Below are 26,755 nucleotides of genomic sequence, written 5' to 3'. Positions count from 1 at the left end.
TGTGTGTGTGTGTGTGTGTGTGTCTGTGTGTGTGTCTGTGTGTGTGTGTGTGTGTGTGTGTGTGTGTGTGTGTGTCTGTGTGTGTGTCTGTGTGTGTGTCTGTGTGTGTGTCGGTGTGTGTGTGTGTGTGTGTGTGTGTCTGTGTGTCTGTGTGTGTGTGTGTGTGTGTGTTTGGATTTGAGAAAACATGTTGCTCTTGTTTATGTGACAGCAGTGATCAGTTGTTTAGTTTGTAGTGTTTGTTAAGGCCAGCATCACTATTCTTATTGTTCTTACAGACAGTTGAGATATTAACTGATCCTCAGATAATGTGTCGTTGAGGAGAGTGTGCTGCTACATTATCAAGTGATCAGATGCCCCATTTCCATCTGCAAACCCCACAGATGCACACTGAACGAGACACATCTACAGACCAGAGGATCACAGATTGTAGAATCTTGTACAGCACAATCATTCATGTTTTAAACAGGCTCTGCTCACGCACACTCCAGCAGATCTTCTCTCTATCTGCATGAACGCATCTCCATCTGCAGCACATGATGCATCTTTCTGTCGCTCTGCTTCACCTCGATCTGTCTCTCTCTGCCTCTGTCTGTCTGTCTCTCCAGGTCAGACAGGTTTGGCTGATGATCTTCTGCCTGGGTTTAATGTGGAGATTGTTCCAGGTATGAGCTTTCAAACGCACCAGTCTCTGTTTTCTCCTCACTTCCTGTTCTCTAACACTTTAATTCCCCTGTGATGTCACTTCCTGGTAATCACAGTAACAAACACCAATCAAACCTGCTGATGGATCGCTGTAACAGATGTTCAGATGTTCTGTCTCATGTGACAACATCTGAATGACTGCATCATGGCAAGGATCAAATCAGGTAGGAATAGATCCTAAAAACAACAGAGGCAAGTTTTTCTAATCTGTGATGGTGTTGGGTTTGACGCTCAGTTGTGTGTTTGCTGTGTGAGATTGGGCAGTGGGTTTGACTCCAAACACAGGAAGTTCATCATCAGTGTTGAGAGCTAACGAGAGAGATTACTAATGAGAAGGCAGTTGACATCTGTTAGATGAAGAGCATTCATCGCTGATCTTCTGCTAGCATCGCTCTGACTCTCAGTAAAGCTCACTGCTTTCACAGCAAGATAAAATGGTGTTTCTATAAGAATCAAAGTGGTTTATGTCGTGTTTCATGTAACTGATTGAAATGGAATATTGTTTTTATTTGAATTTATTTTGAGAAATATTAAGTCTTTTTTGTGTTTTGTGCTTTATTATTCATGAATGTGTGCTGAAAACATTCACTGATAAATCTGTCATTCTTCTCAGAGACACTGTCAAGGCCATTTGAGTGCTTTACAATGTGTGTGTGTGTGTGTGTGTGTGTGTGTGTGTGTGTGTGTGGAAATGGTGCTGTTTGTCTCCCATGAATTACTAATGATAAGATCCACTAGAAAAACCACAGAAACTGAACTTCTGATGGTAATACAGTCTCATTTTCTTATATATATATATTTGATTGTAGTTATTTGATTATTTTTGTCTCCAGTGGCAGTAATAGTGCTTCTAGTAGTTCAGCTGTAAACTGTTCAAAGTGTCTGTTTCCTGAGAAAGAGCTGTGGATTGTTTGTTTGTGAGTCCGGTTAGTTCAGTTCCTCTGAATCACTCCGTCTTTATCTGATCTCAGACTCTCTGACTAACACTGGTCTTGAGTTGAGTTCACTGAGGGCCATCTTTAGCAGGAAGTTTACATGTTAGTGAGTAGTGAGAGCTTTTAATGCATATTTCAGATTCTTTTTTGACTAAATCGTGAAGAATGAGTTCCACATGAAAACCAGAAAATTTTGGGCTGAAAATGTGTTTATCACATTCTTTCATGAGTGATTTATTTGGAGTATTTGTGGAACACATTCCTCGTGGAGATCCTCTCCTCACTTCTGAACGCGTGTTGTAATGTTGTAGTGTTATAATGTAGCACTTAATCACACGTGTTTGCTGACTGCACTTATACATGCATTCATTCATTTTCCAAACTGTCCTATAGATTCCAGAGCCGATCGGAAACACTCTGGATGGTTCAGACCGCAATGTTGTGACTTTGAAAAACTATGTTTGAGTTGTTTTAAATATTCCATGACTATAGTTGCTGTTAAACGGGTCATGACATGAGAAATCAAATTTGCCTTTATCTTTTGGCACATAAGAGGTTTGCACAAATATTTGCATAAACACGCCTCCAGAGCAAGACATCAACGAATAGTCTTCTTCTCAGCATAGGCCCCGCCCACTTTAACACTTGATCACGCTGAATGCGAGTGTTGCATCGCGTCAAAAGCAAATATAAATCACAATCACTGCGCTATCTTGTCTACACTGGATACAGTTACAGATATGAGTCTGTCATCAGGACAAATGCAGTGAAATAACGATCGCTTTGATACGTTTGGTTTAAACAGCTCGTTGTACAGATATCAGAATGATCCTAGCGTAAGGAACAAGAGGATAGTTTATTTTTTTAGGATTTTGTTTTGTAATCGAGGCACAGAGTCATGGAGAGTCACAAAGAAACATTCGTTGAAAGATGAAGCGACACTACATCTGCATCACACAAGTAAGTGATTTCATAACGCTTTGTCTGCAAATGACCGTTTTATTTTGATCATGTTGTCAAAACACTCACATGCATTGATACTGTTTCCTATCCAGTGACATAAGCCAATCATAACAAGCCTTAAAGGACCCGCCCCTTAAAACAGGTCGTTTTAGACAGAGGTTCAGAATGAGGGTCGAAAAGAATCATTTTTCCACATATTTATTTGTTTTTTGTGCTAAAAACTTTATTAACATTATAAGTAGAAATTTAAGGATCATATTAAAATAATACAAAAATCCATGTCATGACCCCTTTAAATTCAGCTTTTGTGAGCGTACGCACTAGACTTTACAGGATTTGAAACTGAGCATCAGAGCGCATCTCTAGCTGTCAAAGTGTGTGTGTGTGTGTGTTTGCGCTGATGCTGAATATGCTCTCTCTGTAGAGTGTGTGTGTGTGTGTGTGTGTGTGTTGCGCTGATGCTGAATATGCTCTCTCTGTAGAGTGTGTGTGTGTGTGTGTGTGTGTTGCGCTGATGCTGAATATGCTCTCTCTGTAGAGTGTGTGTGTGTGTGTGTGTGTGTTGCGCTGATGCTGAATATGCTCTCTCTGTAGAGTGTGTGTGTGTGTGTGTGTGTGTTGCGCTGATGCTGAATATGCTCTCTCTGTAGAGTGTGTGTGTGTGTGTGTGTTTGCGCTGATGCTGAATATGCTCTCTCTGTAGAGTGTGTGTGTGTGTGTGTGTTTGCGCTGATGCTGAATATGCTCTCTCTGTAGAGTGGGTGTTTGTGAGCGCTGTGTTCGTGGGCAGTATCCTGGTCATTCTGCTGGTGGGGGTTTGCTGGTGTCAGTGCTGTCCTCATTCATGCTGCTGTTACGTGAGATGCTGCTGCTGTCCAGACACCTGCTGCTGCCCTCGGCACCGTGAGTCCCACAAACACATCAATCATGCCTCCAACATGTGACCGCAGCCTGACTCTGTCTCTCTTAAACAGTGTATGAAGCAGGAAAGGGGATCAAGTCAATACCGCCCACACCTGTGCCCATGTTCCCTCCATACTACATCCCTGGGATGCCCACCATGGTGCCCATCGCTCCACCCTCCCTCATTGACCCCAACCTGTCCACTGCACCATCACTGGAGAACAGCGGCTCAGGTGAATGTACTGTGGTAAAACTAGAGTAAGCCTGGTGATTACTGAGCTGCTGCACAGTATTAGATGCTCCAAAACCACAACGTGATTTACTGGCACATTATTCAATTGATTTTCCACTGCAGTATTTCAGAGTATTTTTTAAGAACTTAAAAGAGTTTAAAGTGAAGGTAATAAATGTGTAGACAGACTGATATGTTGTTTAGATAGTTTACTATGGAGTCAAATCAATGCCACATATACTTGCAAAAGAATTTAAATATTGCAAATGAAAATGAAAGGTTTGAGAAAAATAATAAATTAGCTTTTTGCAAACCAAAATAAATAATAACAATAAAAAACAAAGAATTGCAAAGAATAAATGAAACAGAGCAAAAAAAACAAAAAAAAAACAGCATTTTGCAACACATATTTTCCATGGCCATAGCGTTTATTTTGCGTTTCAGTCAAGCTTGTGATAACGCTTTATTCCACCCTATGTCAATGCAATTCTGTATTTTGGTTTGCAAAACTTTATTCTCACAATACATTTATTTTTGTTTGCAAAAAGCACATTTATTTTTTCTCAGTGCTTTCATTTTCCTTTGAAAAACTTTATTTTCTTTTGCAAGTATATGTGGCTTTGATTTGACTGCATATTTAACATTATGACTGAAAAAATAGAGATTGCACTTGAGCACAAATGTGCCACGGTGTGTCGTATTAAACACATACTGTACAGGCCAAGTAAAGCCTTCCTGCATTCCTGCTGCTCTCCGCTCGGTTCGGGTAAATCCACAGGGTTCTTGGAGCTCAGATCGAGTCACGAGCTCAAGCTCACTGTTATGGACTGCAGACCAAACCTGTTCACTTTCACCTCTGTTCAAGGATTATATTAACATGTCAACTCTTGAAATAATATGATTTAACATCCAATATTAGTCACATATTCTTTCACAAAGAACAGGCTTCTTCAAGAATCCCAGTGATCTGACTGTGTCTAATGTAAGTCTATTTATATATATATATATATATATATATATATATATATATATATATATATATATATATATATATATATATATATACAGTATATATATATATATATACCATGAAAGACTGTGTATTGCAAGCAGTGTTGTTTGCGCAGTGTCCTCACCCTAACGTTCACACTGAAATGCTCCATCCAGTGTGGATTTGAGTGTGGAATTTTTTTTTATTCTATGCTGAGTACAGGATTATTTTAAAATGGCCTGAATGACCAAAAACAATATTCTTATAACACACACGCGGTGTATCTCCTGTAGTGCGGAGTGGTTTCCATCTGCAGCCTGCATCAGATCAGAGCTCTCTGAAGGTGCTGCAGTACGTGGAGAAGCAGCTCGCTCAGTTCAACCCATCTCAGACGCTTAGCAGCAGTCAAAACTGTAAGACACAAACGATTCAAGACCACTGCATGATCCACTCGATATTCCCACGGCATGATCCGCAGCACGATCCAATCCACACACTCCGCTTCTCTGCTCGACTCTTCCTCTGTGTTCTCTAAAGCAGTGGTTTTTAGACTTTTTTAAGAGAGACCCTGTGTTAATGTGTGACAACTGCACCACACACCGGTCTCGAATCCCACGGAGCACTCTGGAAGAATGCTCTCTGTTTCATCAAATCAAATCACTCTAGGTGCTTCTGCAATTAGCCAGGGTGCTTTAGCTGTCATGCATATCTATTCTGACATATGTGAACCTGGAGCACAAAACCAGTCATAAGGGTCAGTTTTTCGAAATTGAGTTTTATACATCATCTGAAATCTGAATAAATAATCTCTCCATTGATGTATGGTTTGTTATGATAGGACAATATTTGTCTGAGATACAACTATTTGAAAATCTGGAATATCTAAATATAATACAAAAAAATCTAAATATTGAGAAAATCACCTTAAAAGTTGTTCAAATGAAGTTCTTAGCAATGCATCCAGGGTCACATATTTATTTTCCTTAAATCATCCTGGCGACCCACCCCAGCATCGTGCCCCAGGGTTTGAAAACCACTGCTCTAAAGCACCTCGTACTTCGCATTTTTCATGTTCTTCAGGCTTTTCTTGTAGTGCTCTAAATTCTGCTTCGTGTTCCTGATATAAATGTTGTATTCATGATGACAAGACTTGCGAGAGCAAGGTCAAACTTTCTAAAGCATAGGTCTTCAGCCCTGCTCCTGGGGACCCACTGTCCTAATCAAACACACCTGAACCAGCAAATCAATCTTCAGGATCATTTAAAACATCACAGGCCAGGTGTGTTGAGGCAGGTGGGGTGGGTTGCCAGGAGCAGAGCTGAAGACGTAAGCTGTCAGAGACATCTGTGCTGATTTCTGTTCATTTACAGCCTGCAGTATGTCTGAGCTGAGCTCGTTACATGATGTAGAAAACGACTTCCACCAAACCTATCGACAAGTCCAGAAGAAGGCTCTACCAGCCATTCCTGACCTTGATGACCCCGCTGAACTCCAGGCCACAGATTTATCCCCCGTTCACGAGGGAAGATACACACGACAGCCGCAGCACAGAAATCGTGTGGTGGATGAACGCCCCAGGTAACAGACGGTCCAGATGTAGTAGAGCCTTGTTGTTACTACACAATGAGCAGATCACAGCATTGACCAGTGTTCGGGAAAGTTGCTTTTAAAAGTAATGCACTACAATATTGCTTACATATATAACTTGTATAAGTTTTTTAACTTTTTATGGAAAGTAATTTGTTATGTTATTTTTGAGTTACTTTGTAAATCTGGGCAGGGCTTGCTTGTTTGTTTTTAATATAAATAAGTTCTTCTTTTACAAATGTAAAGCCCTTTCACACCAGAAGTGAAGTGAATCCGGCTCAGACTGAAGGAGATGTAGATTCAGGTCTGTACAGTAGAGAGCGCTGCTCAAACTAATCACATGAAGAATATGACGCAGGAGAAGAAAGTTCAACACTATTCAGCAATAACTACAATCAAACACAAATGTGTCATTTTTGATTATTAGTATGATTAAATTAGATCATCGAAGGTCAGTAGCAAAGACATTGGTTAATAAAATGGGACTAAATACATAAATTATATTTGTCTTATTTAACATTTAATTATTGCAGGTTTGTATAATATTCTGAGTTTGTATTTGACTGTTTTTATTGATTTTGAGGAACACTGAATGTGTTTTAGTGCAGGTGAGATGAGTAAATACATGTAGATATTTAGTCTAGAACTACAGTAAGATCATGTTGATATTTAGTCTAGAACTACAGTAAGATCATGTTGATATTTAGTCTAGAACTACAGTAAGATCATGTAGATATTTAGTCTAGAACTACAGTAAGATCATGTTGATATTTAGTCTAGAACTACAGTAAGATCATGTTGATATTTAGTCTAGATCTACAGTAAGATCATGTAGATATTTAGTCTAGAACTACAGTAAGATCATGTAGATATTTAGTCTAGAACTACAGTAAGATCATGTTTGTTATTTAGTCTAGAACTACAGTAAGATCATGTTGATATTTAGTCTAGAACTACAGTAAGATCATGTTGATATTTAGTCTAGATCTACAGTAAGATCATGATGATATTTAGTCTAGAACTACAGTAAGATCATGGTGATATTTAGTCTAGAACTACAGTAAGATCATGTTGATATTTAGTCTAGATCTACAGTAAGATCATGATGATATTTAGTCTAGAACTACAGTAAGATCATGGTGATATTTAGTCTAGAACTACAGTAAGATCATGTAGATATTTAGTCTAGAACTACAGTAAGATCATGTTGATATTTAGTCTAGAACTACAGTAAGATCATGTAGATATTTAGTCTAGAACTACAGTAAGATCATGGTGATATTTAGTCTAGAACTACAGTAAGATCATGGTGATATTTAGTCTAGAACTACAGTAAGATCATGTTGATATTTAGTCTAGAACTACAGTAAGATCATGTAGATATTTAGTCTAGAACTACAGTAAGATCATGTTGATATTTAGTCTAGAACTACAGTAAGATCATGTTGATATTTAGTCTAGATCTACAGTAAGATCATGTTGATATTTAGTCTAGATCTACAGTAAGATCATGTTGATATTTAGTCTAGAACTACAGTAAGATCATGTTGATATTTAGTGTAGATCTACAGTAAGATCATGATGATATTTAGTCTAGAACTACAGTAAGATCATGGTGATATTTAGTCTAGATCTACAGTAAGATCATGTTGATATTTAGTCTAGAACTACAGTAAGATCATGTTGATATTTAGTCTAGAACTACAGTAAGATCATGTTGATATTTAGTCTAGATCTACAGTAAGATCATGTTGATATTTAGTCTAGATCTACAGTAAGATCATGTTGATATTTAGTCTAGAACTACAGTAAGATCATGTTGATATTTAGTGTAGATCTACAGTAAGATCATGATGATATTTAGTCTAGAACTACAGTAAGATCATGGTGATATTTAGTCTAGATCTACAGTAAGATCATGTTGATATTTAGTCTAGAACTACAGTAAGATCATGTTCACACACAACGCTCTGCACTTACTCCTGATTTCTCTCAACACCAGAGCTGTCACTCAATACATCAGAAACACAGGAACTGGAGATACTTATTTGAAAAAGTAACTCGGATATTTCCTTCTTAATTAAAAAGTAATGTGTTACTTTACTAGTTACTTGAAAAAAGTAATCTGATTACGTAGCTCGCGTTACTTGTAACACTGGAGTTGATGGTTTGTGTTCCAGGTGGAAGCCTCGCTCGGAGCACCTGCAGAGGAAGGCTTTCCTGGAACGAGGACGGACTGGATCTGTGGATGAGCTGGAGGAGTTTGCCATGGCGTATATGCAGCGAAGACGGCACGGTGACATCGGAAACAGTGTGGACGACTACAGAGAGCGAGAGCAAGAACGGGATCGTTACGCATTTTATTGTTCCAAGGCCAGTCCAGTGAGACGTCCCCCCAGCCCTCCGCCCTTACCTGGAAGAAAGCTGGACGCTTGGGGCAATGGTAATGCTCAGCGGGATCCACGAGAGCGGGATCAGAGCAGAAGAGATCACAGGCCAGACTACGACCATGCCCTTCTCAACAGTTTATTGGAACGTAAAGCTAAAGCTGTGAAGACCAGTGCTTCAAAAACGGGTCAGACCGAAGACGACTCGGACACACCGTCCAAAAACAGCTCCAAAAAGAGTAGTGAGCGTTTCCACAGCAGGACTCCCAGCAACCAGTCCCCTCGGCAGCGGACGGCGGAGGATAATGAATCTCTGCCGCGGTACTCAGAGAAGGAGCTGGAGCGTTCCCGCGGAGACGAGTCCGGACAACAGAACCGCCCTCGGAAAGTGGTGAGTTATCTGTAGACTCTTTGTGACTTTGCTGCTCCATTGAAAGGGGGAATAAAACCCTCACAGCACTGTGGACCTGAGTTTGTCTCGCATATAAATGGATGCGTTGGTGCAGTGAAAGAAAAGCACCAAAGGTCCACAGAATGAAGCCACTTCAAACAAAGCAAGGCTGTAGAAAGGTCTTTAGAGATTTGAAGAATGTAGTCCTGAAACCCTCCAACACAACTGGTAACATTATTGGCAAAGTTATTTCATAAAGAGACCGCAAATATTAAGGATCCTTTGAAAACAGTCCAGTACAAGATAGAATGCAGTTTGACCAGAGAAGCACTCTATAAGATTTCCTCTTGCCAGTCATCATCCTTACCATTTATTTCATTCATATCTCTTGTAGACATTTTTTGATGAACAAAGCACGCAGTTTGATTCCGACCTAGGTCTTTCAATCACGCTTCGATTTGTACCTCGATTTGACAGCAGAAAATAAGCTGTGCACAGGTAACAAGAATGCCAATAAATCAACTCTGCCTGCTTGCTGCTTAATTCCTCCCCAAAATGTGTTTGGATCACAGCTTAAACTGTGTATAAGCTCTTAACACAACTAACCGTATTGACCGTAGAGACGGTCCCAGAAATGTTAGGAGTCTAGAAAAAGAAATTAAAAAAGGCCAAGATTGAACAAATGTTTATAGCAGAAGGCAAGCATTATGAAAGACACTTCAGTGTTTGCTGCAGATGCTCTGTGGATAGTTTTGGTGTCCGTGTGAGTTCAGTGTGTCCATCGCTTTAGAAAATAATTCCACCCGTCCTTTGATACGCACTTATCGCCCACAGACTTCCACTGTAAGATGATGTTTCTGCTTTTACAGACACAGATGCTGCTGTAGTTTAACAATCATTACATTAGATCCAACTGTAAAACACTACTGTAGACGCTCAGCAGAGACACCACAGAAGAGAAAACGCTCCAGTTGTGTGCATAAACACAGGTGGAAATCTTATCGAGTGCAGCTTGGAGAATCAGGCAGCTTTGCAGGGTTTGTTTGATTTTAATTTGTGTGTATTTCATTATAATGTAACATACATGTCTGGTCCTAATAATTCCAGAATAATCACTGACAGCGCTTCACCTGCCGGCTCTCACCAGAAGACGAGACTAATCTACTCAAACTCACTGAACTCGCTGCTTCTGCTCACTCTTCTGTCCTCTCTTTGAACAGAGCACTCTTCTGAGCAGAGACTCGCTTGTAGTTTGATGTGTCAGCCTCACAGCGAGGACGTCTCCACCGCCGGCTCGCACCGTGCTGCAGAAGGCAGGTTTGTGCGGTACTGAAGTCTGTTTTACAGCCATGCTGCTATAAAGGCTCACAGCTTTTTGTGTTTGATGAGAACTTTTGCCACACAGTGGAACGATGAGGTTTACACTGAGCATTACTGGATGTAATATATGAGGGGAAAATATATATTTTGGGATCAGTAAGATTTTTAATGTGGTTTCTTCTGCTCATTAAGGCTGCATCTATTTGATCAAAAATACTGAAAAAAATATATAATTTTGTGATATTATTGCAATTTAAAATAACAGTTTTCTATTTTAATATACTTTAAAATATAATTTATTTCTGTGATCTGCAGCTGTATTTTCAGCATCATTACTCCAGTCTTCAGTGTCACATGATCTTCAGAAATCATAATAATATACTGATTTACTGCTCAACAAACATTTCTGATTATTATCAATGTTGAACACAGTTGTGCTGCTCAATATTTTTGGTACCTGTGATAATTTTTTCAGGATTCATTGATGAATAAAAAGTAAAAAATAACAAGTGTTTATTCAAAATAGACATTTTGTGTCACAATATTCACTACTGTTCAAAAGTTTGGGGTCAGTACAATTTTTTTTCAAAAAATCTAATAAAAAAGTATCCAATGCTCCAAAAAAAATATGAAGCAGCACAAAAATCAGCATATTAGAATGATTTCTGAAGGATCATGTGACACTGAAGACTGGAAATTCAATAGGAAATCAATAATATTTCACAATATTACAGTTTTTCTGTATTTTTGATCAAATAAATACAGCCTTGATGAGCAGAAGAGACTCCATTAAAAACATCTTACTGATCCCAAACAAACGGGACACGGTCTTTTCATTCTCATGTATATAATCTTAAAGTGCTCTGTATGAATGGAGTTTTATTTTGCTAAATGGTTACATTCTGACAACATATATCGCACATTCGTAAAAACAAGACACTTGCTAACTAATTAATATATTATTGCAGATCTTGTTAAACACTCTTATCAGTATTATAAGATATAGACCATTATTTTCTAAGTAACAAATGATGATGTTGTGTATTTTTGGGGATGCCACTGGTTTTCATAAGCAAAGCTGAGCAAAGATTACAGGGAGTGATTTGGTTTTATTGCTTTGTCAGAATTATCACCAAACTCACCGTGTTAGATAAACAAGAAAGTGTTTTCACTGAATGACCATCACATGTGAGTTGATCTCAGTATAGCGTGCAGCTGACTACAGTCAAACGCTTCAGTATCAGTAGTGACAGGCAGCCTCGCGTCGGTTCAGTTAGTGTCAATAGCTTCAGTGTGACGCGTCTGTGAGCGAGGATGAGCTCATCCGGCGTCAGTCTCTGGAGCTGGATCTGCTGGAGGTCAGACCTCACCTGCACTGCCTTTACTAACCACTCTAGTCTTCTTTACACATGCACATGCATACACATCTGTATCAAACAAAGTCATTTTATCCAATACTTGAGAAAACGGTTAATATAATTACAATTTTGCTCATGAGGACTGAAAATCATGTTTATGTAACTGTTTACATTTAGTATGTTTTGACATGTTTGCTGCCTCATGGAATGTGTGTATGATCTGTATGCAGACTCGGTTATGTGAACTGCATCAAATGAATTTCAGTAAAAACTTGACAAACTCTACTGCTAGCAGACTCGTGTGTGTTTTGTCATTTTACACTCTTATATCACTCTTGTTGTGTTTGTCTGTAAATCAGTGTTTGTTAATGTGAACCATGAGGCTCTTTGTTTATTGTTTAGACAATAGTGACACACTGAAGAACAACAGATTTGAGATGGAAACCTCACACAAACACTCTCTCTCACACACACACACACACTCTCTCTCTCTCACACACACACACACACTCTCTCTCTCTCTCTCTCTCACACACACACACACACTCTCTCTCTCTCTCACACACAGACACTCTCTCTCACACACACACACACTCTCTCTCTCTCTCACACACACACACACACACACTCTTTCTCTCTCACACACACATACACTCTCTCTCTCTCTCACACACACTCTCTCTCTCACACACACAAACACTCTCTCTCTCACACACACATAAACACTCTCTCACACACACACACACAAACACTCTCTCACACACACACACACACACACACACTCTCTCTCTCTCACACACAGACACTCTCTCTCACACACACACACACTCTCTCTCTCTCTCTCACACACACACACACACACACACACACACTCTCTCTCTCACACACACAAACACTCTCTCTCTCACACACACACACACACACACTCTCTCTCAATTCAATTCAGCTTTATTAGCATGACTGTGTAACACAATGTTGCCAAAGCATTAACATATATATAACAACAGCAACATAAATAATAAATAAAATCCATCTAAATAAATGAAAAGATTCAGATTCTAAAAACACAGGATGAGATGGAGACTCCCTGTGCGAGCACATGCGAGTTACTGGTGGACTTGTCGGTGAATGGTGGATGGTAGATTCGTGAGAAGAATTGGATTTACGGGACGCATCATCAGTAGTGTTCCTCTGGGTCATGGGGTGTTTCGGCCTTTGACACTATACACCCTCTCCAGAGGCGGCCAGCTCTAGGTTGATCAGACCTCAGCTTGCGTCCCGAGTCCAATTAACCATGAGAGTCACCTTGTTGTCAAGTGGACATCTCAGGGGACTGTGCATGGCAGAGACGTCCTGTTCCCTGAGCCAAGCCAAAGCCGTCTTATCTCCTGGCACACTACTTGGGGGCCCAGCTGGGGTCGTTCCTCTTCAGCCAGAGCCACTGGCTGCTTCTTTCTGCTGCCTCTGATGCAGCTTTAACGGCTGTGCGCTGGTTCTGGCCCTTAATTCCCAGGTCCCTCAGCAGTTTTGTGGTAGATGTTCCCACAAACCCTCTGCACCCAACCTCCACTGGGCGGACTTCCACGTTCCAGCCACAATGTTTTGCTTCGGCGGCTAGGTCGGCATACCGTAGGTGCTTCCGCTCATATGCCTCCTCCATGGAATCCTCCCAGGGTACGGTGAGTTCGATTATGTATACTTTCTTTATGGAGGGGGACCAGAGCACCAAGTCAGGCCTCAAGGAGGTAGTGGCAATCTCTGAGGGGAACACCAGCTGTTTCCCAATGTCTGCCAACATCTTCAAGTCGCGCGCTAGGCACAGCTGGCTTCTCTCTGATGGTGTGGAGTTGCTCCTGGCAGCTGTAGTCCCTTCACGGACGAAGGCAGTTGCCCATGGTGTTATTGAGGTGTTAGACATTGGTAGTGACAGGGCATTGATGCTAGATCGTTTTTCCTCCAGTGTGGCAGCAAGGCCCTTCAAAACTTGATTGTGGCGCCAAGTGTATCGTCCTTGGGTAAGGCTGGTTTTACACCCGGTGAGTATGTGCCGGAGGGAGGCTGGCCTGGAGCACAGGATGCACCCAGGATCTTCGCCAAACCACTGATGGAGATTAGCTGGTGTTGGGAGGACATCATATATGGCTCTGATGGTAAAGCTCAAATTCCTCGCTTCCATGGCCCATATATCCCTCCAGCTCAATCTCCTCCTTTCGACACTCTCCCACCGTGTCCACAGTCCCTGTTTGCCGAGGGCGACTGCCTTGGCCCATCTTGCCGTTTCCTCCTGACGCCGCACTTCCTCCACCACCATCTTCCTCCGTGCTGGAGCAGTGGCGTTTCTCCAGGCTGGGCGACTAGTTGTTAGTCCAAGGCCTCCTCTTCCTTGCTGCACGTTCCCCACAATATCAGCATGTCTGAGAGCTGCTGTTGCCTCCTCTACTGCTCTTGCTGGTCTCCACTTGCGCCCAGTAACCAGGGTCGGTGCATTTCCTCTGATCACTGGATCTTTGGATTCGTTCAAGGTCATCTGCAGACGTGTTTTAGCACACTTGAACTCCTCTGTAAGGCTGGTGAGGGGCAGCTTGAGGACGCTGTCTCCGTAGAGGCTTATGGTGGTGAGGCAGCGCGGAACTCCAAGCCATTTCTTGATGTGGGCTGTGACTCTTCTCTCCAGCTTCTCTACTGTTGTGATGGGCACCTCATAGACTGCCAGGGGCCACAACACTCGGGGTAGTAGCCCATACTGGAAGCACCAGGTCTTCAATTTCCCAGGTAAAGTCAGTTTGAAGTTAATGATGTGTAACATCTAACATTGTGAATGGTTAATACATATTTAGCAGCTAGTGCAGCTGTTATCATCTTCTCCAAGTAAGAAGGGCATTTTCTCAGTATCACTAAGTTCAGTAAATGATGGGATCAGGGCTTCAGATCTGGGGAGAAGTGTTTCCCTCACATCGTGATATTTAGGACAAATCAGCAGAAAGTGTTTCTCGTCCTCTATTTGCTGTAGATCAGTGTCTACAGATGCTCTGCTCTCGCTCTGGCCATGTTTGTCTGTGTCTTCCTCTCTCTATTTCTAAATCATGCTTACTTCATCTGTATTTGGAGAGGATTTGTCTTTCTTTAAATGGTTTAATCAATGAATAATTGGCAAATTTAGCGGTTCTGTTTAGGGTTGAGTAGCATTGGAGTTTATTTTCAGAGATTCATCGTGAGTGTCTTTTAGATTTTTGTCAAGTTCTTTAATAATGGTTTTGGGGTTGAAGCTGTATTCAGCGAGGAGCTGGGTTTTATGGACTAGCTGAAGAGCGAGTGTGTTTAGAGGATGAGATTCTGTGGTTTCATTGGATTAAATCAGGATCAGATCGATGGAGGTGATGCCAGAACTGAACACATCTCTTCTGGATCTCTATCTTCAGTGGGTATAAGCCTAATTCAGCTCTGCAGGCATCATTGGACGTACCTCTATGGACCCCTAAAATGTTTTTGAAAATTTCTAGTTGTAGTTTTTCTTTTGAAGTTTTATCCCAATTTTTAAAATGTATTATTGGTCCCCAAATTTCACTCTCGTACAGTAGAATTTGTTTAATGATTGTGTGATATAATTGAATCCATGTTTTAATTGGTCATTTTAATTGGCTAATCCGTGATTTGATGGCATAAAATGCCTTCCGGGTCTTCTCATTCAAGACCTTCACAGCCAGACTGAAGCCCCCTGATGCAGAGATCTGGATGCCCAGGTAAGTGTAGCTGGTGCTGTGCTCCAGGACTTCTCCTCCGTAACTGAACTGGTATCTGCTGCCCTGAGACCTGGCCTTCTTCTGGAACACCATGACTCTGGTTTTGTCCAGGTTGACCGTCAGAGCCCATTCCTCACAGTACTGTTCCAGCAGGGCCAGGCTGTGCTGGAGACACAGAACCAGGTCGTCTGCATACAGCAGGCACTTCAGAGTCGTGCAGAGCAAGGCCCGGGATGCTGCCGGAGCGGTCCAGAGCTTCTTCCAGCTCGTTGATGTAGATGTTAAACAGGGTTGAGCTCAGACTGCATCCCTGCCTCACTCCACGACCCTGCTGGAAGAACGCACTTCTGAGATTCACAATTCTGACCAAACATTTACTGGTTTTAATACATGGATTGTATGACATCAAATGTCTTTCCACCAATGCCAATTTGTAATAATTTGTATAGTAAACCATCATGCCAATTGGACAATGTAAAGCCTCATTACTGCGACACCACGTTTGATGAAAGATACAAATGTCCATATCTGTTACACTGCTGAGTAAGTCTCGGTCTGCAGACTTGTTACTGAAAGTAGAAGAGTGCAGACCCTGTATATTCCAACAACTGATTTTAAAAGACCATGAATGGGTTTGTCTGTAAAGTGTGTGCATGTATATGTAAATATGTGTGAGTTATATCACGAGTCTGGAGCAGACGGTGTTCAGTAGACGTCTTCTCTGGTTGAGTTCAGCAGCTGCAGGGTTTTATGGTCGTTGAACTGCCGCTGCATAGCTCTTGTGTTGTGATGGTGGTCCGGTGGCTGCTCTGGGCTCTGTTGGAGGATGACTCTCTCTCTCACACACACACTCTAACATGAGGACATTCTGTAGACTTGTGTCATTTTTATATAAAGCACACCTGCTCTGATAGACTGAAGGTTATTTTGCTCCTCGTGTGTGTGGTGTGTGTTGTGTTGTGTGTGTTGTGGTGTGTGCGTGCGTGTGCGTGTCTCTCGCTCTCGACTGCCATGATTTAAACAGGGTAAATCAGGTTCTGTACACCCACAGCACTGAGACTCAGTCAGGATGATGTCTCGGAGATCAGTGATGTTCTCACACCATCTGCTGGAGACACCAGGATCTTCACCCTGAACAGAAATATTTAATGTTAATATTAACATACTATTCATTCAGATAAATTGAGCTTCAATTATTCTCATGAATGAGTGAATGAGTTCTCTGTGAATGTGTCCTTCAGATCTCATTCCTCGCGAGGTTTCTCTCTGTTTCTAAGGATTGAGCTGGCAGTGGCACAAACTGCAATTATTCCTTTCAAAGCCTGTCGAGTGAAAACCATGATCCAGAGTCAGAGAACCTCTTCTAGAGCAGTGTCGGGTCACATATGAGCTCATTACATTCCCAAACTACTGCAAAACATTACCCTCCTCGTCATCGGAGACTGGAGTCGCTGGAGAACACTTACACAAATGATTTTCACAAAAACTGATTTTTACAGGATGTTCATGTTCTCATCCATTTTTAAGAGCCGCTGCCTGAGAGGAATTATACATCAAATAGCATATTACATATTAATCAGTGACATTCTGTGTGAGTGATTCGACTTGTCTGTAAGAAACACAATGAGGAAACCTTTATAGTATAAGTGTGTTTACATATGGACATCCTAACAAACTGGACAAGTTTATCATTGTTTTAATGAAGTTTCGCGGGCTGCTGGTGTTACCTGTGCGCATGCGCTATATGATGTACCTGTTTGTGGGTGGAGTAATGATGATGACGAGTAGGAGGAAGAGGACGGCAAAGAAAACACAAACCGGACTCTGAGAGAGACGCAACTAAACGTGAAATCTTCTCGGATAAAATGCAGTTTTGACCGAGCTGCTTCATCAGATTCACTCTCGCGCTGGTTTCTGGGGTTTATCAGATCATCATGAGGCGGATGATCGTGTCTGCGCTGCTTCTGAGTCTCCTGGCCTCAGGTGAGTCTGCTCTTCACACGGATCATCTCATACACACACGCGTCTGTCTGTTTCACTGCGAGAAAGCCAATAATATAATGACCTTGTGAAGGTTTATTAGTGGAAACAGGTGCAAGTGTCACCTGTGCGCGTCCGTATCGGTCACGTGACCAACTGTTGACACAAAGAATGCTATTTTTTTTTAATGTACAAACATTGGAACACTGATAAGATATAAGCATGTATAAAACAAAATAGCACTCAAGAATCAAAACAATATGGAATCTAGAGAAATAAGAAAAAATTAAAATAGATAATATACAAATGCAGTGATCGTGATTGAAAGTTCATATAAAAACCAAGCGATTCAAAGAAATGACGTTTCCACAAATATTTTGTTGAACATGTGTCTTTATAAACCTGTTAGACACTGATACTTAATTTGTCTGGAACTAGATAAGAATATCCTGCTCTTTGTCTCATGACCAGTTCTACAGGTTTGGCAGCCTGTGTGTTTCTGTGTTAACTAACTCTCTGTGTCTCTCTCAAACACACACTAACACACTTTCGCTTCCGCTCTTTCAGGGATTGTGTCTATCCAGGTCACCCTCTCTGAGACAGAGAAGCGCACGACTCTCTTCGCATCGGTCATCTTGCGCTGTGATTTCTCCACCTCTGCTCAGCTGCAGAATGTGGTGGTCACTTGGAGATACAAATCCTTCTGTAAAGACCCTGTTCTGGACTACTACTCCACAGGTTGGGCTTTAGCATCACATCATCTTCTGTTCTGTCTGTGTGAGATGTGTGGAAGTGTTTCGTAGACATTTCTGTGTCTGTACGGGATGCGCTGTGATGGTGACGCATCAGAGCAAAAACTGGAGATGCTTCCTTTTGAATTACTACTGTGCCACAATTACATGTTTAACACCAGAACTTTAGTTAGTTGTTGTCATCACATCAACACAACCCATCCAGTGCTAATATGTGTGTTTGTTGTGCTGCAGCGTACCAGTCTGCCCTTCAGTTGGGTCGAGACCCTGCCAATGACTGCGTGGACTCGCAACGCACCATACGAACCGTGGCTCAGAAACTGGGCTCCAACGAGGCAATGCTGGGCAACGAGTACAGAGATCGCAAAATCTACATTCAGAACAGTGAGTTGATGCTTGACATGCTTCGTTACTGTGACTAATAAGACTGTACTTTTGTACTGTTTATTGTCTGAGGAATGCTGCCGGACTAATAGCTGTGCATCTGACCTTCACAGACAGATGCGAGTGTATGCCTACCTGAGCAATAGTGAGAATCAAACTTGAGCGATAGTGAACTAGAATCAAACCTGACTGATGGTGAACTACAGTAATCTAGAACTAGAGTCAAACCTGAGTGATAGTAAACTAGAATTGAACCTGAGCAATGGTGAGCTATAGTGAGTTAGAGTCAAACCTGAGTGATAGTGAACTAGCATCAGCTCAATTCAGTTCAGTTCAACTGAAATCAGACTCAATTCAGTTTCAGTAAATCAATATAAATAAAATGTGCCCGCTGACTAGCCATTTTAGCATCTTTATCACTTTTTATTTAGAGACATTATTGTGATAATTGAATAATCAATATAAAGAATGTTGGGGAAAGTTACTTTTATAAGTACTGCATTACAATATTGCATTACTCCCTAAAAAAGTAACTAATTGCGTTACTTAACTACTTTTTATGGAAAGTAATGTTACGTTACTTTTGTGTTACTTTTTAAATATGAGCAGGATTTGATTGTTTTTAATACAAGAAGTGCTAATTATAGCAAATATAAAAGCCCTTTCACATCAAAAAGTGTAATGAATAAACCTCAGGCTGAAGGAAGGGTAAATCCACGTCTGTACAGTAGAACGCAGGAGAAGAAGCTTCAACACTCTTCAGCAAAAAAACTAAAACAATGAAGCACAATTGCTAGTTTATCTAAAGTCATTTTTGCTTATTAGTCTGGTTGAACTGGTCATCAAAGGTCAGCAGCAAAGACATTGGTTAATAAAATGGGATTAGATACATTTGTGTTTAACATTTTTAATTATTGCAGGTTTGCGTCATATTCTGAGTTTGCTTTTCACGGTTTTCCTAAATCAGTTTTTTGCGGGTGGGATGAATTAATGCACATTCATATTTAGTCTAGAACTACAGTAACAGCATGTTCACAACAGCACACTGTCAGTCAATAAATGGGAAAAAAGTAACTCAGATATTTTCTTGTAAATTAAAAAGTAAGGCGTTACTTTACTAGTTACTTGAAAAAAGTAATATTATTACGTAGCTCACGTTACTTGTAATGCGTTACCCCAACACTGAATATTAAATAATAGAATATTGTAAATAGTGAATATTGTTGAAAATTAAGATTGTGCCAAATTTCACTCCTCCTGCAAACAAGCCTTATGTGGTTATGTGTTCCAACAACTAGTTCCCAATCTGAAAGCATTTGTAGCGCCAGTGGGAAGATTGTTTCGTGCCACAGAGCATCTCTTAAAACAGGACTTGCAGAATTTGTGAAACACTTGCATAATTATAATAGAGTGTGCAATGTAGTATGTGAATTATATCGCTCTAAGGAAGCTGTCAAGCAAATGTCTTTTCCATGAATGATTGTTTATATGGATTATTCATTGATATTCCTGCGGTGATGACGGGCTGATTTGTGTGTGTGTGCCGTCAGAGGCTGATCTGGTCATTCAGGAGGTGATGTGGTGGGATAACGGGATGTATTTCTGCTCTGTGGAAGCACCTGGAGACACAGCCGGAGATTCAGACCAAGAGATGAAGCTCATCGTGTACCGTAAGTGAATGACCTGATTACTAACACAAGAGTGTGTCCATTAAACACAACACAAGAAAAACCCTTTCACCTCAACAAGACGCCAAAGATCATGAATGTACAAACAGCCTACTTCTAATTGGGTCATTCCGTGTCAATATTTACTCAGTAAATTTACTCATACGTTTTGAGTTACATGCCTGCAAACTTTGGAGTAAAACCTTGAAAAGTGCTCTTTCCCCATTTTTTGGATGGTCACCATTGGCACATAATGCAACAAAGATTGCTAAAGTCAACAGATTTTACTAACAGACCTACCAATCTCTGTCAAAGTAACATGATGCTGCCATCTTTCTGAAGTTATTTTTACCCTCCTGTAATTTGGCTCCGAATCTCAGGTGAAAATTTACATTTTGACCCCCCCTCTACAAAATAGTGGATTACTCCGTAAATAATCCTCCATGATATTTAATATTTTGGCATTCAAGACTAAACATGTCTATCTTTCTTCAGGAAAAATATTAGCACAATCAAAAATTTGAGCCGGGAACGGGTTGAGTTGACACGGAATGACCCAAATGTTTTAAATAGAACAGACATGAAAAGATTTCATTGTAAACAGAAGCAAACTCAGACTCAGTTACAGCCTATAAATCACCACACATAATCTGTCAAATCACAAAACTTAAAGGAAGCAAAGCAAACGTCAGCTTTGTGCTGAATGTTTGTCTGTTCACCGGCTGCAGGAACACACCGGATTAGAAGCAATAATGGAGCAACATCATATAAAGCAGCAGATGACTACACTGCAAAAAAGCCTTATCTTACTTTTAGCTTGTTTCTAGTCAAAATAATCAAATTCTTAAATCAAGTTGTATTTACTAGATAAGCAAAATGGCGTAAGATATTTAGTCTTGTTTACTGGGGAAAACAAGGAAAATGATCTGCCAGTGAGGTAAATTACTCTTAAAACAAGATTATTTTTCTCACCCCACTGGCAGATATTTCTACTTGTTTTAAGCAAAATTCACTTTCCCCAAGGAAACAAGACTGAATATCTTGCATCATTTTGCTTATCTAGTAAATGCAACTTGATTTAAGATTTTTTAAATATTTTGATTCCAAACAAGACAAAAATACTAAGATATTTTTTGCAGTGTAGAACAGACTTGAGTGAAGACCCTGGACTGATTTGTGCAGATGAGCGGAGCGCGTCTGAATGTGTGTGTGGTTTGTTCTGTTAGATTGGCTGACGGTTCTCCTCATCATCCTCGGTGTGCTGATGCTCATCCTTCTCTTGTGTATCTGCTGCTGTCAGTGCTGTCCGCAGAAGTGCTGCTGTTACGTGCGCTGCCCCTGCTGCCCTGAGACCTGCTGCTGCCCCGCAAAACGTTAGAACACACACACACTCACTGACTCACACGCTACACACACTGTCACACATTACACACACACACACTCATACTCACTCACTCACACACACAGACACTCACTGACTCACACGATACACACACACACGTTACTCACACTCACACATTCATACTCACTCACTCACACACACACACTCATACTCACTCACTCGCTCGCACACTCATACTCACTCACTCGCACACACACACTCATACTCACTCACTCGCACACACACTCATACTCACTCGCACACACACTCATACTCACTCGCACACACACTCATACTCACTCGCACTCATACTCACTCACTCGCACACACACTCATACTCACTCACTCGCACACACACTCATACTCACTCGCACACACACTCATACTCACTCACTCGCACACACACTCATACTCACTCACACACACACTCATACTCACTCACTCGCACACACACTCATACTCACTCACTCGCACACACACTCATACTCACTCGCACACACACTCATACTCACTCACACACACACTCACTCACACTCATGTAACACAGAGATAAAGCACTCTGTAATGCTGTGTTGTGTGTTCAGTGGTGATGCAGCACCGGCTGATGAAGGAGGCTCAGAAGGCCATGACTCCGTGGATGAACGGTCAGCCGATCTACGCCCCGATGAGCAACCACAGCTCCTCGTACCAGATGAACCCCATGCTGTACGCAGGTCAGAACACATGAGGAAGGGAATCCATGCTGTTTCTAGACTTTAACCCTGTAAAGCCTGACAAAATAGTAGTTATTTTTTTTTTTTATGAAAAATTTTATTCAAAATGTTTAAAAAAAGTTAGCATATGTGTGTATTTGATCATCAGGTTTTCATGGCTCATATAGTCATGAAATACAACATAATTACTGAAAAAGGTGTAGGCCAAAGCCTTGCTTAATGCTTATTATGCCTACCCTTTATACATAATTAACTGATGAATGACACTTTTCACTAAATTTGATAATTCAAGATAAACAAAAGTTACATAATACATTTCCCAAAATAATTCCAAACATAATTATAGAAATACACATTCCAACTATTACTTCAATATTTTAACTCATACATTCACAAATGATTGATGCTGAGTCATATAATTATCACCTTGTTTTTATACATTTTCTTAAATTTGCTAAATGATAAATGATATAATTTTAATTCCTTATTACCCTTATTCCATAGATTTGACACACACACACCTATTTTTTGCATTAGTTCTTGCCCTCACTAAACGCATGCATTCATCTTAGATTATACTGACTTTCTCTTATTTTGAACAGCCTCTGGATACAATTTGGGAGGAAATTATTATAAACTTGGTACATTATCTGTGTTGTATATAAATCAAATAAATCTGCACATTTTAAACCATGTAATTTAATAAACGATTAGTTTGTTGGTTAGTAATAATCAGCTCGTCTAACAATCCTTATAGCTTTCTTTTGTAACATATATTGTATTTATATTAGTTTTATATGTATGACCCACACCTCCACACTAAAGTAATTTATGCAACTATGAGTGCATAATTCCAAATATATAAAGTAGAGACACCTATTTAGAGACTTAAACTGAGCAAAAATGTCATTTCCTGCAGATGCTGATATTTATGATGTAATTCTGCTGCTTGTAATGTAAATCAATGAGATCTTTATAACAGTAGAGCAGATACTGACATAAAAAGATCTAAATATCAGTCGTCTTCGCTCTATATCTGCAATAATATGTCTCAGTAAGATGAGACTGAAATGATCCAAACATATAATGCAATGCTGATTGAGAGATGAAGAAATAAATGCTCCTCAGAAGATGTGAGATGTTTTGGAGGCTTGTGAAGATCATTCCTCCGCTGAGGAACACTGAAAGTAAAGCTTCTGGAAACAAACGCTCCTCAAAAGATCCTGATGATCAGATTTGAGACGCACTGATTTTACTAAAAAAATGATTGATGGAGAATCAAGTAAAGCTGAGCTGCTTCAGTCCAGTAAGAGTTCATCTGGAGATATGACTGCAGTTATTCTGACCTTTACTTGATCAAAATCAGTCAAGATTTGTCGCTGAAGCTGGACATTTGGACAATTACACTAAAAGATCTTTTACTGGATTAAACACTCGAAAGTGTTTCTTGTGTCTCAGTTTGTTCTGTTTCTTCATGTCATTCCAGACAGACTGGATAATCTCAAAAATCTCACTGGATTATTACAATTAATGGCTAAATGAGTGTTTCCTACTGACACACTACAGCAAAAGATACAAACTGACTTCAAACCATTTTTAACTAGTGTTCTGATGGTTTTGTCCAGCACTGTACTGATGTTTCTCTGTGTTCTCAGGCTCACTGTCAGGTAAAGGTGGGATGACGCCGATGCCTCTGCCTCCTCCACACATGACAGCGATGCCTCCTCACGGTGTTCCCAGTAACGGCAGCGCTCACGGGACGCATCAGGTGCTGGACTATCTGGAGCATCAGGTGCGGGGCATGGACGTCTCCAGCCCTCTGCTCCAGCCGCAGCCCTCCATGCCTCTGCAGCATTTTCCTCCTGCTCCCCAGCACATGCCCCAGCGTGTGCCCTTCTCCGCCGGGCCCCCCAGCATGCTCTCCGGCCTGGACGACGGCCCCCTTTCCCGCAGGGCCCCGCCTGGCTCTCGAGGAGCCCACTCCAGTGGCTCGTACCAGCGCTATCCTCGCCCGGCCGTCCAGCGCAGCTACAGTCAGGAGGACATGCTGGACACTCGGAGCCGGCCTGGAGCATACCGGCCCCGCTCACGCTCCAGAGAGGACCTGCTGGCCGACGAGCGCCGGGGCCCATCTAGACGAGACAATTATTCCCCTCTGCCCCGCCGTGGCTCCTGGAGCTCAGCTGCTGACGAGGACAGCAGACGAGGTGGCGCTCGAGGAGGAGCCTGGAACGATTATCTGCCCAGCTACAGCGAGTACGAGCCGGGGAAGAAGCCGACCAAGCGGCCTGAGCGCTTCTCTGTAAGAGTCTGAGCTTCTGTTGTTGAGATGTTTGAGCATGTGATGTGTCCATGCCTTCACTAACTCTGTTTTCCTTTGTAATGCTGCTAATCTCATCTGATCACACTGTTAACATGTGGGACATTCTGGTGTCATGAGTAGATATAAAGTGGGATCCAAACATCTGAAGCCACACTGAAAACACTGCAAAAAAAAAAGGCTTATCTTAGTATTTCGGTCTTGTTTCTAGTCAAAATATATACAAATTCTTAAATCAAGAGGCATTTACTAGATACGCAAAATGAAGTAAGATATTTAATCTTGGGGGGAAAAAAAACTAAATGAAGTGCATTTTGTTTAAAACAAGTAAAAACTTCCAGAGGTGTGCGAAAAATAACCTTGTTTTAGGAGTAATTTCCTTACCTCACTGGCAGATCATTTTACGTGTTTTAAGCAAAATGCATGTTAGAAAAGAGTGCAAAGAAGCAGCATCTCTGATATTTGGACCGCTCTGTACCTACACAAGCACACGGTCCATAATCACTGAGATCTTCTGCATCTGTACACACACACACATACACACACTCTCTCTCTCCCTCTCACTCACACACATACACTCTCACACTCACTCACACACACACATACACTCTCACACAGACACACACACACACACACACACACACTCTCTCTCTCCCTCTCACTCACACACATACACTCTCTCACACACACACACACACACACTCTCTCCCTCTCACTCACACACATACACTCTCACACTCACTCACACACACACACACATACACTCTCACACTCACTCACACACACACACACACACTCTCACACACACACACACACACACACACTCTCTCTCTCCCTCTCACTCACACACATACACTCACTCACACACACACACACACACACACTCTCTCTCCCTCTCACTCACACACATACACTCTCACACTCACTCACACACACACACACACACATACACTCTCACACTCACTCACACACACATACACTCTCACACACACACACACACTCTCTCTCTCTCTCCCTCACACTCACACACACACATACACTCTCACACACACACACACACACACACTCTCTCTCTCTCTCCCTCACACTCACACACACACACACACACACACACACACATACACTCTCACACACACTCACACTCTTACACACACTTGTGTGTGTGTGTGTGTTGTTGTTTAACTGCCTCTCTTCTGTCCTGCAGGATAAAAGCTCTCGCAGCGGCACCAGTATAGTCATCTGATCCAGACGGATGTTTCTGTGTTCATCTGCACAGAACAAAGCACATTTATTTTATTGAACATGTTTGAAGGATGTCACACTGAACATTGATCACTGATTTCTTTTTTTATATATATATTTTGTGCAGAGCAGTTGATATTAATGTGAATATGAATATCATCTTCTAGTAATAACATTAGAGGAAGCTGTATTTTAATTATATACATTTTTTAAGTTGCTTGGGTTTCAGGATTTATCTGTATACTGTACATATAACTTGTTTTGTGTCAATATATTTAGCATAGGGATATAATGCAATATAACACAAGAAATGTGAATGAGACTCTTGTTTGCATTAAATGATATGACCCCTGAAATGCTAATTATCAGATCAGTAATACGTTATTAGTTTTTGACATGTGCTGGCTGTGAACATGTGCTTTCAGTCTTTGGCTATAAACACAAGGAATAACTTGTGATGCAGACGTCTAATGTGTGTTTAGTTTTATTGATCACTCTCCGGTCGAGCTGTTCTTTAGTCTTTCTGTAAATAGTGTCTTTTACAGAAAATCAATCATTCTTCAGCCTCACATTTATATAAACTTTGTGAATCACTGTTGCTGCATGTGAACTGTACTGATGGGTTTGTTTATGAATGTTTATGCATCTCGTGCAGACAGTTTCCATGTGCATGAATAAATCCTGAGGTGTGTACATGTTCTTCAGTGCTTGATCTTCTCAGCCTATATCAGCTGATCACAGGATCCACTCATGCTTTCTCTGAGCTCAGGGAGAAGGACTGTGAGAGACATGATGCATGTTTGA

General features: G+C 41.1%; 2 protein-coding genes across 3 annotated transcripts in view; both read left to right on the top strand.

The window, feature by feature from the left end:
- Nucleotides 1-12,062, top strand: part of LOC306873202 (immunoglobulin like domain containing receptor 2) — a 21,253-nt gene extending 9,191 nt beyond the window's left edge. The window contains exons 4-9 of one of the 2 annotated variants that reach the window (XM_079422312.1): nucleotides 3,360-3,506; nucleotides 3,578-3,739; nucleotides 5,023-5,142; nucleotides 6,100-6,307; nucleotides 8,497-9,094; nucleotides 10,315-12,062. In XM_079422312.1, coding sequence (XP_079278438.1) covers nucleotides 3,360-3,506; nucleotides 3,578-3,739; nucleotides 5,023-5,142; nucleotides 6,100-6,307; nucleotides 8,497-9,094; nucleotides 10,315-10,350 — 1,271 coding nt within the window. In that variant the 3' untranslated portion in view covers nucleotides 10,351-12,062. Of the gene's footprint in view, nucleotides 1-3,359; nucleotides 3,507-3,577; nucleotides 3,740-5,022; nucleotides 5,143-6,099; nucleotides 6,308-8,496; nucleotides 9,095-10,201 lie in introns of both variants that reach the window. The other variant, XM_079422313.1, reaches the window with a different exon arrangement.
- A 5,201-nt stretch (nucleotides 12,063-17,263) lies between these two features.
- On the top strand, nucleotides 17,264-26,651 carry LOC306873116 (immunoglobulin-like domain-containing receptor 1). Its single transcript, XM_079422158.1, has 8 exons — nucleotides 17,264-17,495; nucleotides 18,060-18,230; nucleotides 18,479-18,628; nucleotides 20,179-20,298; nucleotides 21,522-21,668; nucleotides 22,261-22,389; nucleotides 24,045-24,691; nucleotides 25,914-26,651. Exons 1-8 carry the CDS (start codon nucleotides 17,447-17,449, stop codon nucleotides 25,950-25,952), a joined length of 1,452 nt encoding a protein of 483 aa, XP_079278284.1. The 5' UTR covers nucleotides 17,264-17,446; the 3' UTR covers nucleotides 25,953-26,651.
- The last annotated feature ends 104 nt before the right edge of the window (nucleotides 26,652-26,755 follow it).

This window comes from Barbus barbus, assembly GCF_936440315.1.
Source record: "Barbus barbus genome assembly, chromosome: 7".
In the NCBI taxonomy this organism is placed as follows: Eukaryota; Metazoa; Chordata; class Actinopteri; order Cypriniformes; family Cyprinidae; genus Barbus; species Barbus barbus.
The sequence above is the reverse complement of the archived record's forward strand: the minus strand, read 5'-3'. Positions and strand labels throughout refer to the sequence as shown.